This window comes from Passer domesticus, chromosome 1 (assembly GCF_036417665.1).
Source record: "Passer domesticus isolate bPasDom1 chromosome 1, bPasDom1.hap1, whole genome shotgun sequence".
Lineage (NCBI taxonomy): Eukaryota > Metazoa > Chordata > Aves > Passeriformes > Passeridae > Passer > Passer domesticus.
In genome coordinates, this window is record NC_087474.1 from 97,296,510 (window position 1) to 97,314,318 (window position 17,809).

At 42.1% G+C, this 17,809-nt stretch overlaps 1 protein-coding gene across 1 annotated transcript in view; it reads right to left on the minus strand.

Moving 5' to 3' along the window:
- LPCAT1 (lysophosphatidylcholine acyltransferase 1) overlaps positions 1-17,021 on the minus strand; it is a 61,099-nt gene extending 44,078 nt beyond the window's left edge. The window contains exons 1-3 of the mRNA XM_064430576.1: positions 16,605-17,021; positions 10,836-10,978; positions 9,095-9,309 (exon numbers count right to left, since the gene is read on the minus strand). Of these exons, the coding sequence (XP_064286646.1) occupies positions 9,095-9,309; positions 10,836-10,978; positions 16,605-16,721 (475 nt within the window). The 5' untranslated portion in view covers positions 16,722-17,021. The remainder of the gene's footprint in view (positions 1-9,094; positions 9,310-10,835; positions 10,979-16,604) is intronic.
- Positions 17,022-17,809: the final 788 nt, after the last annotated feature.

Here is a 17,809-nt window from a genome sequence, read left to right on the forward strand (position 1 = left end):
TCTTCCAAGACAGCTCAGCTCCACTAAAGGTACAGCACCCAAGATATTATACACAGTGATGTTATTTTTTGTGAAGAATCAGTGTCAACAGAAAAGGCATGCTCATTTTCTCACTTGTCACTTGTTTGCCTGTTCCTCATACCAGCTGAATTAGATCTCAGACATCCTCTTTCTGGCTCAGTGGGAAACCTCTTGTATGTAGCCAGACACAAAATGAACATGAGCAAAAAATCAGAAATCAATCCACAAGATACTCTCCATGCAAGTCTGTCACAAGGATACCAAAAAATACTTTCAAAACAATAAGAAGACCATACAGCTCTTTTTCAGTGTCCAAAAGCACTACAAGAGAAGCAGCCTCAAATATAGTGCTCCGTGCCTTTATTTAAGCAGGTTGTCTTCCAAAACCTTTTAGTAATTTTTGTATCATGTAATCTTATTTGAAGGTTCAAGAGTCACTAAAACATCAGCTATTCTACGTTCCTCAAATACAGTTTTCATCTTTCCAGCCCCTGTGAGAAGAGTTCACTGACACTGTATAATCTGCTTTTGTCAAGGATAGACTTGCTACATTAACGGATCAGCCAGTGCTTAAAGCGTGAAGAAAAAAACAGTGTAAGGAATTATAGCCCTGTACTCAGCAAAAGCTGCCGGTTATGGTGTTATCCCACTGGAAGTTTAGCCATCAACTCACCAAAATCCTTCAGTGCTGAAGGTTCTGAGAAACTCGTCTGTCAAACCTTGCAGCAAGTTCCCAAACATTCAGCCAGCCTCTGAAATATTGCTTTTATCCCATAAGCTGCCAAGGCTCAGGAGGCAGTGTACCAGAAAAGTTACCGTGCTCTTGTACTTTTTCCTACATGCCCACTCTTAGACAAGATCTATAGAATATTGCATGTCAGGGGAGCAAAGATCATCTTTGGCCAGCTGGGGTTAATGTCAAGGCGAGGTAAAAACAAACAAAAAAGCCCCAAAACAAACCACAAAAAGACTAACACAAAAAGAATAAGGGGAAAAAAACCCCATAAACATAGAACAAGCAATAAAAACAACAAGGGAAACCACATTTGGTATCATAATTGTTTTCTTATTAGTAATATTACTCCTGAGTTTGCCCCACTGTTGCAATTTACTACTCCACAACAAAAACATTATAAAGGAAAGCAAAAGATCCAACATCCCCAGCCTTCACTTGGAAGTTTCTTTTACATTAGGCCCAAATGACAGAATTTAGGTTACTTCAGGCCAATGAATGAATAAGATAATTCCAGAACTCCTAGGCTCTTCTGAGGACATGCTGCAAGCAGGGTCTTATTTATCACGCATGAAATTAAGCAAGCAGACAGATTTTCCTTTGGGCAGTGTGACAGAAAACATCAGACTACACTGATGTCATCAGTATCTGAGAACTGTACAGTCAAGATGGGCACACTTGGGAGCTTTACTGGTACAACCTTCCCAAAAGCAAGCTACTGTAATGTTACTAAGCTCCAGAGGAACACCAGGTGAGTTATCTTACAAATGACCAGCACCACAAACAGCAACACACCTCCGTGCAAAGAAAAATTACTCTGGTATGCTGAAACACAGAGGCAACTGAAAGCTTCCTATGGATTTCTCCCGCCTGTTGAATTAGCATATTAGGGTAGTTACATTAAGCCTTACTTCCTTAGACATTGGACTAAAAAGGCTGACAGAATTCTTGTTTTAATATTAAACAGCAACTGAAGGTCCTGTGAGACACCAGCTACCAGGCCCTCAGTGGTTAAGTCCAACACTAAGTGAACTTGAAACTCTCAGTCATCAGTAAAAAGCTGAAAATACACACCAAGGGAAAGCTAAATTTTGCTTTTCTTAACTACTTCTGAAAACAGAGCACAAGTCTACACAGACCTTTACTTTCACCACATATTTTCATGTTCAGTAAACACACAAATCTGAAAATTCAAAGGCTGTATACCAAGTCGATCTGTTCAAGTCAGGAGCAGGGCCAAAGGTCTGTAAAGAGAAGCTGAAAAACATACCAAATAGGAGCCAAGATGAGACTGTGGTAAGAAGTTAAGTTTAAACACAGGGAGAAAGTACCTAAGGTAGTGTATGATGCAAGGAATAGGCAGGACTAGGGTGAAGTCAGGCCAGAAGTGAAAGCATAAAATGCTTCAGACAGCTGGCATACCGAGCAACTAAAGGAAACAAGCAGAACTCTGCAACATGTTCAATAAACAGAATAAAATCATATGCTCTTCTGCTCAGCAATTTAATTGTCCAAGACTGGCTGTAACTAGATAGTGAAGACCACAGCTCAAGAGTTCAGGGAGTCTGAAAAATGTGCTTGCCCAGCTCCTCTCACTCCATTAAACCCACCCTTGAATTATCAAATCTAGCAGGCAATGACAGAGAATCTGTCAATTCACAAAATTGATCTTGTGAGTGTCATTATTCCAGCTTTTTCTCTAGCAGTGTCAGTCCCTTTTCATCTAGTCCCTCTCATTCCCAATTTCAGATCATACAAGGAGCCCTGTGGACAGCTGACATGCCGTATTCTACCTTCTTAGGCAGGCATTTCATATGCAATTTAAAAAGTGCTGCCAGTAAATCATTAAAACTTCTGCCTCTCAGGGCAGCCAGAATGCCACAGATATTCTAACCAACATAAAGTTGCTTGAAACAGCCTTTTTAAAGACAGCCTGCAAAAACTCAGTCTTGCTTTAATTAATAGCAGGGTGGCAGCTCCAAGTGATTTCAGAACCGTAACTCCCATGCAATCAATTTCAGCACCAGCACAATGAATATGCAAAACCCATCTTTTTTCCTGATAAGCTGAATACATACACTTGGTGTCTTCAAACTTCTTAGGACAACAGGGAAAAAAAAATACTTCCCCTCCCTCTTTGCAGGCAAGTATGTGTGAGGAAACCTTGTTTCAATTCAAGACACAAAGTGCTGCATAACACAACAGCAGAAAGTACTGTAGCAAACCATTTACACTGGCAACATCACCACTGGTTCCACAAGGCACCAGAGAACAAAAAAACCTATGGAAAAGACTTGGGGCACTATATACCATTCATCTAAAATGTATCCATACACGCATTTTTGAGTGGGCAGTTACATTTGCACCACTGTAGAATCAGCAACAAAGTGATGGCTGCAAAAGCAGAGAATGCTGAAGTTGAGGCATTCACTTGGCCTCTCTACCAAACAACACAAAACCCCATCATTACATTCCCCTGACACTCTGAGGGAATCCTACAGAGGCAGCACAATTGGCTCTGCTTGCCTTTAACATGGAGGTAAGCTGTACAAGTAGGCTGCAGTGGGATATTCATTTACAGTATTTACTCCACAGTATGGAAAAAATACAGTTATAGCAGTTGCCATGCTGTGTATTCTGTATTTAGGGGTACAAAACCCATGAACGAAAAAGGTTGAAAAGCGCTACCTTGGGCTTAGTTTTCAAGAGTTACCTTATTCAAATGTACATGCTTGCAAAATTCTGAACTCTCAACTCTTCTAATGAAATAACATCCAATATGAAAACCGCTCTTAGAAAAGAAGAAATCTACAAGAGGCTCAAAAGCACTCTGAAAGTTATAGGGGAAGAAAACCATTATGGTTTTCTTACACTTACTTCCTGTGTATATGGACACAGAGACCTCAAAAATGCAAAAACTCCAGAAACATACACACAACAAATACACAAAGTTGTATCAATGCACAAAACTTAATTCAACCAAAATTAGGATCTTTTGCACTTGGAAGTACCTTATTCTTATAAAAGAAGTGTTATTATAGTCATGATACTCTATAAGAGATTTGTAAAGCTGGTGGTAGTATCTTATTTTATATATAGATTTATATATAATATATATATTTCTTTGACTCAAGTCTGAATCAACAACCAAAGATAAATGTATGTCAAGAAAACTTCTCCAAGTTTGACTAAATGCTTAGCAGATGGACCACCTGACTGCAGGCATGCCAAGCATTCACGGCATTAATGAATGGGAGGCAACATTAATGGGAAAGTTCTCTCCTTGCTTCTAAAGAGAAAGGCAGGAAACAGTGCAGCCTATAGGACAAGGAAAGGTCAGTAGTGGGAAGTAAATAATCAGTGCCCTCCTTAGCTTTAACAGAAGCAAATTGTGGTATTTGGCTTGGTCTTTAAAAATGTTAAGGACTCCTTGAAGGACAAAGACTTCTTTTTTATCTCAGACACACCTGCAACACCTGTATGAGGACATGGTTTTATGTTTTAGCTTCTACTGCCAAACTAAAAAGTATTTAAGGCAGGCAGCAGTATTGGTTTGAAGCTTTCCTATATACTGCAGTTTGTAACTTCAATAAATGATATTAACTAGAGATAGTGGTTTGAAAGCATTCCAGCAGCAGTTTAAATGAGAAGTAATTTTTACAGAATTTTCCAGGACTCCAAGCCAAATGATAAACACATACCCATAACACACAGGTGACAATGCAAGTATTTTAAATCTGAGAGAAGTTCTGCAAGACTGAAATCTTGCAGGACCATCTGGGTGCCCACAGTCTGAAGGAAACACCGACTTTTGAAACAGAGGGTTTTAAAGATGAAATGGATAAGCTTGGCAACAACTTCAAGATGCTGCTCAGAAATGGGGAGCTCAAGTGTGTACTCAAGGCAGGCTACAATGCCAACACAGCACAGGATGTTGGCATTCATCCTGGTGACCTCAGTGTTCAAGGCCCTGATTTACAGTATATAAATGAGAAGAAATCTGTAATGCCTTCATCTTAGATCAGATTTTTCCATAAGGAGTTTAAGGACTGTTTTAGTGAATCTCATAAGTGTTTAAATGTGGGATTCTCACAGAAGAACTATGGGTTTACCACAGTTCTCTTCCTTGTATTGTATGGAAGGGGTGGGGAGGCACTTGGGATGCAGGACTGGAGGATTAGGTTGCACAACAAAGCTGGTGGGTAATTTGGCACCTTTTAAGTTTTGACATGAAAACATACCCAGCTAGCCAAGCATAAATACTTTCCCATGAATTACTTTTATTCTCATCTTTTAGTCATGATGCTTGAGAAAAGCCTATAATGCACTTTGAAAAAATGAGCTTGAACAAAAATTCACGAGTTTACTAGGTGTGGAAAAAACCATCTACAACAGAACTGATAGTTTTATAGCACTGTATGATTCTCCCTTTCTCTGTAGCTCTGCTGTGTTCTGCCAAAAACAAATTATCTCCTTCCCCTTTATAAACTTAAGGTAACATATCATCCTGTACATTTCACAGGTATCAACTCCCTCTCTTTTTCAGAGTGGTGTTAGAGATATTGAGAAGTTGCCTGAAGTTTAAATTAACTTTTCACTTACATTTAGTCTCTAAAAGTTCAGACCACTGAAAATGCTCAAATCATTAAAGTGGTCCAAAGTCCCCATCAATTCATATTTACTGATAAATTTCCTGCCCTTCTTACTGAAGCATTTCTGCAGCAGGACCAAATCATTGCAGCAATGAAAAACTACTTTTATCCAGGTTGCTTCAACAGCCAAAAATAAGACAGTGAAGTGTAACTATCCAAAATTTATGCACAAACCTTGTCCTGACTTGAAGTGAGATTCAGACAAAACAGGGAAGTTTAAGGATCTGTACTGATAAATTGATCTGACTTCTCCAGACCATGTAATGTATAACAGATTCCTACATGCATTTTCCCACAGTATGACTTAAATGGTCCAGCAAAGTTCACATCTCTAGGCTACCAAAACTCTGGAAAATCATCGTACAGAAACATACATCTTCCTTCAGCATCATGACATGTTCCATCTGTTTGGCATTCTCTCCTTTCCAGATACTGATTTTTTTTTAATGATCATTGAAATACTGTTTATATATGGGCAAGCAGTTCCTCCCCAGAGTTTGTTAACCTTGTGTGTGTGCCAAATGGATAATTTTCTTCACTACTGACCACTGACTGAAGAGTTCATAACTCTTATCCCAGAAGCAAAGAGCATTTTTAAATCTGGTTTTCTTTGTTTTCCTAAAAAGGATGAATATATCTGTAAGAGTCGCAAGACATAAGTCTGCTTCTGAAACTGGACTTTGGAAATCAGTAGAGCTGCCTTCAAGTTAGACAGCAATAAAAACCCTCATACACAAATACACTTGTGGAATACTTCCAATCCCATAAAGACCAGGCTTTTAATCATCTGGACTTTCAAGTGGATCAGAAGCTTAATATTCCATGACTGACTAACTAAGGGTACAATAATATAGGCAGCTGTTCCAGAAACCTATTAAAATGCTTGCAGAACCAATCTCAGTAACCATTTAGCAATCAGATCATTTTGTGCCTGCTAATGCACCTGATCCCTCTGGTATACAATGTACAATGTCTTAATAAACACTGTCCTTACATCAAAAAGCCAATTTATTTATATCGTACTTAAATATACAGGATGAGGATATACTCTTCACCCAGAGTCCTCATCCCTGGAAATGATCTTTAAATTTCCTCTGCCACTTCATTTTTTACCTATTTAAGTCTGCTCAGATACTTAAATGAATGTACTTTATTCAAAGCTTCCCAGAAGATTCAGAATAACCATTCACAAGACTCAAGAGATAAGAAGTTTAGGAATATCAGTGACTGGCTCCAAAATCTTACTGAAGGTGGTATACCAAGCTTGCAGGACTTACAAAACTGAAGAACACATGATTCTGACTGCTCTGGGATAAATTCTTGATGAATATAGTGTTGACAATTCACCAGGCAATCCAACAAAAACATGAGCACATTATCACATAAGCACAAGAGAACTATCAGTGGTCTGATAACATGAAATGTATTTTTTAATGTGTGTGCATGTAGAGAGGTGGGATTAAAATAGTAGATCAAAGGAGATGGTCAGCACTATCTGCTTCACAGAAAACTTCTCTCAAACAGTAAGAGATTTAAAAAAAACAGTTTTACTGGGAAGTTCTCACTAATTTTTAAGCCAAACAAATCAATACAGTGATTACTACCTCTCAGTTAAGGTCCACTTACTTAAAGAAAGCAAACTGCTATAATTAATGTTGCTCATATAAAAGTCCACCCCTAAAAACAAAAATGGTTTTTGAACTCTCAATCCCAGTTATGACCTTTGGTATGCCTCACTCCTGTGGCATTTTTTTGAACATTTCACAAGTAACTACATAACTTTTGTGGCTGCACAGCATAAAGCAAATGCAGCTATACAAGATGAAACATTCATTTATTTGACTGCACTGTACATTCCAGTAATATTCCATCAAATCACTACATGTTCTCTTTTTCTGTAACTGGTTTTACTCATATATGAACTAAATGAAGTGAATAATTTTTAAAATGTATTGTAGGAAGTCTAGACTTTAAATGGAATCCTGTAAAAGTCACCTCAAAATGAAATTAAATATTTAGAAAATAATTTGATCTTCTTAATACATGTTATTTGTGTTACATTCAGGGGAACTACAATCTCCATATCCCTACAGATTCTCCTGACTCCAACTGAATCTACCATGTGGGGCTACTTAGTAGCTATTATAGCACTGTCAAATGCCATTCTGCCTTTTCATCATATTGCAGTAGCACAACAGGGACTGGAGTTACCCCATTTAATTTGGGTCCTCCAGACAGACCACCTTCAAACCAAAGAGAGTTCCACACAGATTACATTCATTTTGCTGAGCCAGCAATTATTAAACAGTCAACTGAGTCACCTGAGAAAGAAGATAAATCAGCCCCTGCTTCCACGTCTGGACTGCTCCTAAAGCCCAAGTTGGCCTGGATACACCTGTGCTGTATAAGACTGCCAACATACTGTCTCACAACAGTATCTTCTTTCAGTACTGAACAAGGGAGTTCAATTTCTTTTTGTTTTCACACTATGCTTGTTTGCATACACTTGTCCTCAAAAACACATGCCTGTCTGCACCCTTCTTCTTTTGGTTCAAAGCATTTTTACATAGATTTTTCACTGCCACAAATTTCTAAACACCATTAGTAAGATATTCAATGAAATTAAGATGCAACTATAGATCTGGCCTGAATTTTACCTCATAAAAGGCAGACCCTTATACGACAAGATTCCTGAAATGAAACTTCCATAGCTAACCACTCACCATTTGTGGCTGTGTCTCAGCTTCTGTTTTTGAATGTGACCTTAAAAACACATTGTCTAATTAAATTTCAGAAGGATGTCAGTACCAACAGCCTAATTCCACTTAGTTGCAAAGGATCTCAAAGCTTTTGTTAGACTTTTACATTTAAGAGTCCTACCCATGGCCAAAGTAAAATCTTTTGTCCCTTTTATATTACCCATAAAAATCTACACAATGAGACACAGGGATATTCTTTGAACTTTGCTGGTCACTAGACACAAGATGGTGGGGGTTGCTTCAACACAGACTTTGTTAAGAAGTCTACAAGCCCAAAAGCTTGTTTTCCCTGTCACAACTGCACCAAAAAATCACAGGTGTCCCTCAAATATTTGTGAGAACATACATGAATAATTCCAAATATAGTATTCAAGCACTACTGACTCAGGCATCTGCTTCTGTCATGACTAAACCCAAATGCACACCAATCTGCTCCTGTGCTCATCTCTCACACTCTTTTTGAAATTAACTTATTGATGTGTGAAGGATTAGCAGCACTCCCTCAAGGCAGGGTAGTGTTCAGAGCAGACCACATTCTTAAAACACCTTTCTGGGAGGGCACCCCAACTCGCACCAAGTCTTTGTAGACTCAGTCTTTGCTTCCATAGCCCCATCCTAATTTGCTTTTCCATCTGCCAGGTCTTAAAATGTTACAAGTTCACTGCAAATTAAACCATGAGTCCTGTAGGATTGCTTTAACTTCATATGGGGATTTGATTTCAGAGAAAGTGGAAAAAGAACATTCCCCTCTGCCTCCTGCCTCAAGTTTTTTATTGACATTCAGAGTTGACCAGTTAGAAAAGAAATTTTGCTATAATATATGGTGAGAATTTTTTCTTCTCTTTCAATCCTTCTCATACACACCCAGTGAACTTCCTAAGCCACCATTTTAAAATTGTTCTTGAAAAATGAAGTATCTACCAACTTACTTCCCCAGACAGGAATATCTTTGCTTTCTGCCTTCATCACAATGGAGGCGAAGGTCATGGTTACTGGAATGGCATCAAAGTAGGAAGAATGGGGAGCCACCGTTAATATTGCTGCTTCTGCTGGCAATGCCCGTCTGCCTTTTACATTTATCCAGTGGAATCCACCAGCAAGCCACATCATTCTCATTATTGCTTTCAGCAAAATATCCACTATCCTGTAAAAAGTTGGGAAAACAGTTATTGTGTTGCTGCAGGAACACCTTAAAATAATAAAATTAAAAATTACATGCATGACGGAAGTTCAGACAGGATATGGTGCTTAAAACAGAGCTGGAACACTGCACACACTCTGTTCTTCTCTTTCTCAGCTGATTTAAAACCATTTTTTAGGCAAGATGCTGTTCAACTTCATTTTATACCTGAACCCTAATTCATTCTAGTCTCCAAAATCGTCATTTAGTACATTGTTAATTTTTATTCAGACTATGACTGTTAAGTTTCTTCTACACAATGCCCAGTAAGGTTTTCTAGTAACACCTAAAAAGCTCTAATAAATTCAGTCCTGAAGTATGCTATTAGGATATTGCCAGAATGCACTTACCCTGATTCTTGGTTTCAAGTTTACCCAAGCAAAAAGGGACAAATATAGGGCAGAAACTCTCAAATATAAGAAGGCCTACAGGATACATATGAGACCTCTGGAAATATTTTACTTTCTTCCCTTTCCCCATCTTCTCCTAAAGTGATTTTGATTTTTGTTTCTTTTTTTTATTTTTTTGGTGGGGTGGAGAAAGTTGTGGTGGGTTTTTTTTTGTGGAGTTTTGTTTGTTTTTTTAAACTGTCTGACAATCATGAAAAGCGAAACTTTGAATCAACAGAGCACAAAAATCGAACACCACAAATTTTAACACTTACAGGGACTGGAGGCTGGAGAGCAGGGTAACACTGAAAATTGGAATAAATGAGGAAGGGAGAATCTAAAAAGATTCAAAATAACTGTTTGCAAGACTGAAGGCAGACAATTATTCCATTAGTTATTGTATTGATATCGCTCCAAATGAAATGTAAAGTGACATGCCTCTGTGGTTCTCAACCTCCTTCCCTCCTGTGATTCCAAACACAATCACCTTCCTTCATTCTAGTGCCAGCTCCTAATTTTAAAGTTGTCTATAGAAGAGGTGATACACACCTCCCTTCCTGCTCCTCAAATGGCAGTTTTCATGGATGGGAGGACACTGTCTTACATTCTACCTTAATTAGCATTGCAATATCAAAGCAACTACAGACTTTCAATAAGCACCAAAGTACAGGGCAAGCCCTCGGGGAATCAACGTGAGTTTTGTCAGTTCATCAGAGGGTAGAGGACAATGGGGTGAAACAGTTTAAAACAATTTAGAATATGAGATCTGGGCACATTCCATAGAGTCAATTTTCATAACCAGAAGTTGACATTACAGGAATAAATGCAATGGAAGATGCCACAACAAAGCTTCACACTACCTCCTCAATAAAGATAAGAAGCCAGAGATTACCAGTGTAATTCTTGGATCACCTGGCAAATCAAAGAGTTCAGGCATTTCTAGTTCGCAATCTGAGGAAAGTGTTTAATAATTTTTATATTTTTCTTTTGAAGAGAAAAGTAGGTCTCTGAGACAGGTAAAAGGTATTTCCCATCTCCTCTACTTCAAACTGCTGAACTTTATAATGATTCTCTCAGTATTTCACCACATCAGTGACTCACTTTCGCCACCAGGAGAGGGGCTTTTCAAGCTCTTGCTCGTCAGATCCCATTGAAGCAATGAACGCAAAAGGCCAGGCCAGCAACATCATAAAAGCAGCAAAAAAGAGTCGGATAGGAAACAGAGTCAAGGTCATGAAGGCAATCTGCAAAATAAAAATAATAATTAAAAAAACCCATTATTCCAACACAAGTTCATACTGAAAAGGTCAGTGATTCCTAGAAACTAATAGCATTTCTTAATTTAAAAGCATTAATGGTAGAAACAGCAGAATACCATCTAATTCCAGATATGCCAGATAAGGTTAAAAAAAGCACATTTTTCAATATCACCATGGCTGGGCAAGGATGAGTAACAATGCATAAGGTGCTGTCTCATGTTGTGCTTAATCTGATGCATCTCCAGGCTGCTGTGGAAAGATTAATTCATATTCTTCTCTTCCCCAATGCAGATCTAGTCATCATGCAGCTCACTTTCCACTTCCTCTCACTTCCTAAAACAGCTCAACAACCAACTCACTCTGTAGGTGCACAAATCTGTAAATCTAGGGTAGGTGCAGGGAACACACAGCAGGAGAAAAGCCCAAGATACCACTTTCAAGCCCTAAGCTACCAGCCCACTGCAGTTGGATTTTACAGTGTTGTTTCAGACTGGCACCATCATCTCATAACAACCACAATCTCACTCTCCAGAACAGGATTCCAGTCCCTATGGAGACTCTGCTTTAGTTTGCAGAAGTGACAAAAAAAAAGGATTTTTTTTTTCCTTAGGTAGGCTAGTTTCCCAGATGAACCAGTAAAACTTCACACACTAAAATTGTCAGATGAGCACCAAAGTTACACCAACTCACACAACTCTGCATCCACAGACAAGACCACCATGTCTAGCAGCAAATAGAGGAGCATTCTGGAGATGAGAGCTGCTGCCTTCTAAATTTCTAAAATGAGAAGGACCAGCCACTAAAAAATAAGTGAAGCAAAATACAGGTGAGGACACAGACCTTTGAGATTCACACCTCCTTCCTCACTCCCTCCCTCCCACTCCTCCAAGTCTTCTCCTACTCAAGAGCAAAGGCGAATGGCAGGTGACTGGTAGTGAGGTATTCCATCCCTTGACTCTCTGTACCAATCCTTTGTACCAATGATCCTTTTAGTGCCAAGTAAAAGAATGAAAGCAGAAGTTGCGTGCATAATGCCATAAAAGATGGCATAAATATGCAGAAAAGGCCTCTTGGTCTTCCAGAGATAGCGGGCATAGTAATGGCCAGCAGGAAGCAAATGCACCAAATGCACAGGGTCTGGCTGTGACACCAGCCCCTTTTTAGCAGGCAGTAGCTCAGTACTTGTTGACACAAGAAATTTGGCAGGAGAGAAAATGATGTCTACCTCCTGAAGAAGGTTAGGAATCAAGAGAGGTGCTAGCGTTTGAAAAGTAGTTCAGTCTACATCTACGTTCAGACATCCTCCCAGGTAAGAAAGCTTCCATCCTGTAAAACCTATGTACAGTAACAGTACACAGTCAGTGTCAGACAAAAAAGGAGAAGATCCTGTCCCCACTGGCCACTGTCAGAGACCAGAATGCAGGAGACTTACACTCTGGCTCTGACTTTATGCACGCATTATTTTGGTGATCACATTCCTACATATTTGGGATGTTCAGAGATATGTCTTCGACTAAAACTATAAATTCTGTTTGGTAATAAGTAATATGTGAATAACTGTGTTCTGAGATACATTTTCAATCCCCTAAAGGTCCATTCAGAGTTGTACTTTGAGGGGCTCAGCTCATGACTGAAGAAATTTGAAGAGGGGGGTTGACTACCTCTTACTTAACATTTGCAGGTCTACGGCATCCAACTCAATTTTTCAGAAGCTGCAGTGGATACTGTGAAAGACCTATGGACAGCTTGTAATGGAAGGCTGCCCTGGGAAACTGATCTCCATTCTTCCATCAGAAGGGCTTAAATCTGATGTAAGGCAAGTCACAAACTACACAGGTATCATATGTTGTCCTTGTTTAGAGAGACTGCATTCAGATTTAAGTGTGACCTCACAATGAAGGTTTAAATATGAACTCAAGTTTCAAGTTCTCCAAAGTATCTGGTCCTATGTATCTAAGTGCTGAGCAAGAGAATCACAGAGTACCCTTGTTTCTACTTCTTTAGGTCTGTTTCCTATCTTGAAAAGCAGTAGCATAGCTCTCATGCACAGGGAAGCTAAAAAAAATGCAACTTGGAAATTACCAATACCATAAGAAACATCACTAAAACCAGTTTATTCCCAACAAAATTTCCATGACTTGTTACAAAGTAGCAGTCACAACACTGAGAAAGGAAATACTATTTGACACAGTAGACATTTTTATTTTTCTTTTACACATATCAGATAGAAATCACATCTTACACTTATACTTCCTCACTATTATCATCCCCATAGCTCAACTCACCAAAGATGGCAGTGCAGGAGCTAGGAATTAATCCCTCAACGATTCTCTCACTACCCACTTCCCCACTCTGCAAGTTCCCCAGCAAGCACATCCATGGAGATAAATACAGCAGGATAAATTTTCCTGTGCAGCTAAGCCAATCTAACAGATCACTGCTGTGAAAGAGTGGTCCTGTTCACTCTCTCCTCAATCCTCCCCCTGAGTCAGCTCTAGCACTTATGTGAGCTACCAATGAGCCAATATAGCTCATTAGTGAGAAAAAACACAGCCATTCCAGCAAAAGAAAATAATCAGAACACAAAAACACAATGATATACTGGTTTAATGAGCCGAATCAGCTCACCAAGGCACCAAATGAACACCAGCACTGGTAAAATAAAAGGGCCAGAAAGACAGGAAGAAAGGAAAATGGCATTGTATTGTGTTTTGAAGTAGCAGAGAAAAAAGCTACAGATGCTCACTGACAGCTCCAGTAATGCATTTGCCAGCTCTGCAGTGGTAACAAGAATCAAGAGCTTGGACTTACATGACAGGTGCCCAGAAGATGTTAGCATGAACAAAATCCATGGTTAATAAAATAATGTCTTTCTCACAGAAAGAATCTTTGTATTATAGTACTGAAATAAAACAGGTAGCTTCAAGAATGAGCCCTACTGTCACCCTCAGATGAGGGTAAAATATCCATACTTTCCACTGATGAGACTGTTCTGAAACAGTCTTACTGCTTTTACACTCTTGTAATCTCCCAGTTTTTATAAAGTCAATGAAAGATGACTTGAACAGTTCCTTGACGGTCAAAAGGATTTCTCTGCACCGTTGTTCTTTCTCGTGGTTGTTTTACCCTCTCACTTTCTACCTTTCTTTCACTCCCACAGACTTGGGCTGGAACATGCTAAAAAGCATGTACTTCTGAGCTGCATGAGTGAATAAAAAAGCTAATCTAACCTCTTGCAGAGTGCCGGACGAGGTTGTAGCAAAGATAATGGGGCTATCTGGCAGACCATCAGCAACAGACACCAGACAAAGCAGTCTTGTCTCCCAGTCCCCTGGGCTCCCTACTTCTTGTAGCTACATTCCTAACCTTCCTCGATAGCCTATGCAATCCCAGAAAGCCCAGTTAGATGCACAGGACAGACAGAAAAGGCCGTGACACAACACATGCCTACAGCTGAGCAGGAAGTGAGTTCAGCTGCAATAGTTCACACCGAGCGCTCCGTAGCTCTCCAAGGCTGCTCAGATGAGAATGCACACTTCTGTAATTCACCTGGGGAGCATTTCTTCTCAAGTGCAGCAGTTCCACAGCTCTGCCTCAACAGCTTCTGTCTCAAGCACAACTTTTAATCAGTGAAGAGGCTGGAAAAGCATGACTAAGGCAAAGAAAAAACCTACCACAGTTCAGTGTGCCAGCTTATGGGCTTTTTCCTGCATAAAACTGCAACAGTAAGACTGAAGGGAGGTTGGGTTAAAGAACTCGATGCTGCCATACATCAGTGAAAGACTGCTCGCTTAAAAATCAAGTCTGAGACACAGTCTGGTGAGGAGGCTGCTCCTTTGGCCTGCGCACTGTGACAAACTACAGCGGTTTGAACACATCTCATCTTCACTGGAAATAACAAATCCTTGAAATCCATTGGCAGAGCTCCCATCTCATACCTACACACAGGCAGCCCACGCAGAAAGCAGGTGTGCTGTACAAGCAGTCACCTCCCTGACAAAGCACCTCAAGGTCTGTCAGGACTAACATCAGATCACCAATGCTAGTAGCTCCTATGAGACTCAATACTACAAAAACTGTCAAACAGAGTTGCTCTCCTCTCCCAGCAGTATTTTAATTTTTTTTTATAAATAACCAAGCAGAAAGCAACATTAGTTGTTACAACTGGAGACACTCCTAGGCCCTATGAACATGTGCTATCTTTGCTTCTCTCTGCTCCCTGAAAGACTTCTATCTCATTAACTGCATTAATCATGACTTCAGGAACAAAGTATGGTTAGGAAAGGAAATCTTTACAACTATGCAATTTATTGAGGAAGCTCTAGATAAAAACTAAATGAAGTAGATGACACAAACCTTTTCTCCCTTTTCCAGCTCAAGCAACAATTTATGAGCAACCACTGAACACATACTGGGCAACTAAATAAAACTGAAAACCTTTTCTACTTGAATGTACTATAAATTCCTGGGCTGCCTGATATGTAATATGAGGCACATTCTGATGTTTTTTAAGTCAGGCCATACATATCTTGTGTTAAGCATCTGGGCAGCAACAGGGCAGTGCAACAACGAACTTCACTTAAATGCAAAACAAAGCTGGAACTAAAGCGCCTTGGCCCAAGAGGCTCAATATTAGTGATTCATAATTTCCAATATTAACAGGTACTGGAGGCTGTCAGGCACCCAAAAAAGCTTTATGAAGTATGACAGTGATAGAAGCGGCAGAAATGGCCAGCCCCTCATTAGGTGAGCCTCTGACGGTATTTCTTCCTCCAGCTACTGACCCAGATCTTACCGAAAGCCTAAGACAAGGGCCATGCCCTCTGAATACCCAACCACTTACAGCCCACTGTACGAGGCGAGGCAGAGGCACGGAGGAGGGGGGAAAAAACCCCCATAAAATCAAACAATGAAATAACAAGCCACGCAACTGCAAATCTGCATTTTAATACCGCCTCCTGTAGTCACCGCTACCTGCACAGTACAACGCCTAAATGACGCCGCTGGGACCATTTACCCAGGGGCAAAACTTCATCCGCACCGGGATGTCTCGGCCCAGGTTAACACCTACCTTAACCTGACGCTGAAAAAGAGCGGCTCCCCATTAAAAAAAAAAAAAAAAAAAAAACAAAAACCAAAAAAACACCACCAAAAAACCAGAAAACAACCCAAAACCATAACACAAAAAAAAAACCACAACTTAAAAAAAAGCCAAACCTCCCCCCCCCCAAAAAAAATCAATCCGAAAACCAGAAAAAACTCCCAAATCTCACAATGCCAAGAAAACCCACAAGAAGACCCCCAAAACAAACGATCACCAACAGCCTTCTTTCCCTTTGAAGCAGGCACGGAGCACAAGTTGAGGCGCACGCCCCGCACTACAGCATCACGGCCGCCCCCAGCCTCCCGCCCGGCCCGGGCACGGCCGCCCCCGGCAGCCGCCTCGCACACGCCCCGCACCGCTGCCCGGCTCCGCCGGCTCACAAAGCACCGGCGCCGCGGAGCCCCCGCCCGCCGCAGGACGCGGCCCGGCAGCCGGTGCGCCGCGGGGGACGCGCGGAAGGCGGCGGCGGCGGCGAGGAAGGGCGGCCCGGCGGCCGCACGCCCCTACCTTGGCTTTCTGCAGGGGGCTGAAGCGCAGCTGGTGCACGAAGGGGCTCCGCGGCGGCGGCCCGCGCTCCCGGCTGCCGCCCGCGCAGCATCCCCGGCCGCGGCTGCTCAACTTCATGGCGGGGCAGGACACCGGGAGGGCGCGGCGCGGGAGAGGGCGCGGGCCGTGCGCGGCGGCGGCCGCCGGTCCCGGCTAGCGGTGGCGGCGGCGGCGGGCGGCAGCGCGGAGTGCGGGCGGCAGCGGCGGCCGGAGCGCTCCCCGCTGAACGCCGGCCCCCGCCCTCCTGGCCGCCCGCGCATGCGCCCTGCGCGCCGGCTACAGCGGCTCGGCTGCGCGCCGGTTTCCGCGTCGGGTGGGAATGGGAAGCGCCTGGGAATGGGAAGCAGCGGTGGCGGCGGCGGCGGGGTGGGCGCGCATCCTCCCGCCCTCCTTCCCTCCGCCCACCTAGCCCGCCTCGGAGCGTCCCCCTCGGGCATGCCGGGAGCGCGGCCCCGCCCGGCGGCGTGAGGGGAGCCGGCCGCCCGCTCCTGGGGGGCCGCGCCGACGCCACATCCCCCGCGGCAGGAGAGGGAATGTGGCGGGGGTGGCCGCGGGAGCCGCCGCCACCGCCGCCGTGCAGGTGCTGGCACCTCGGTCGAACCCCCGGACGGGGATTCCGCTGGGCGTACGGCAGCGGAGGGAATTTAGAGCAAAAGGGGAACGAGGAGGGGCTGGAGATGGGTCTGAGGGGCCGCAGCTGGATGAGCAGCGCCGCCGTACCTGGGAGAAGCCAGGTGTTGTGAGGGCAGCACGTGGCTGGAATTGGTGAGGTCCGTAGGGAGAGCTCTGTTCCAAGCAAACCTAGACAGTTTTTAATGAAGTCTGGCTGATTTGCACCGTGGGATCTTGGCCGAGTTGGCTGAGGAAGTAGCTAAGTTTGGGGTTTAATAAATCTTAAAATGAAAAGTTCTTAAGAAGTAAAGAAAATCGTTTGTGTTCTGTCCGTTTTCAAAAGACCAAGCTGGATGTCCTGTACTGTTCTTTACTGTTTTAATATAAACCACAGGAAAAACAGTAGAAAAAGAGGTTTGATAAAGAGATAAGATATCCTTAGTGTCAGTCACCTCGCCTTATAAAAAGTTTTGATAGCCTTATTCAGTAACACAGGTAAATTGATACAAGTAACTGCAGGAACCTCATGGCTTCTGTTTTTAATCTAAGTAGGC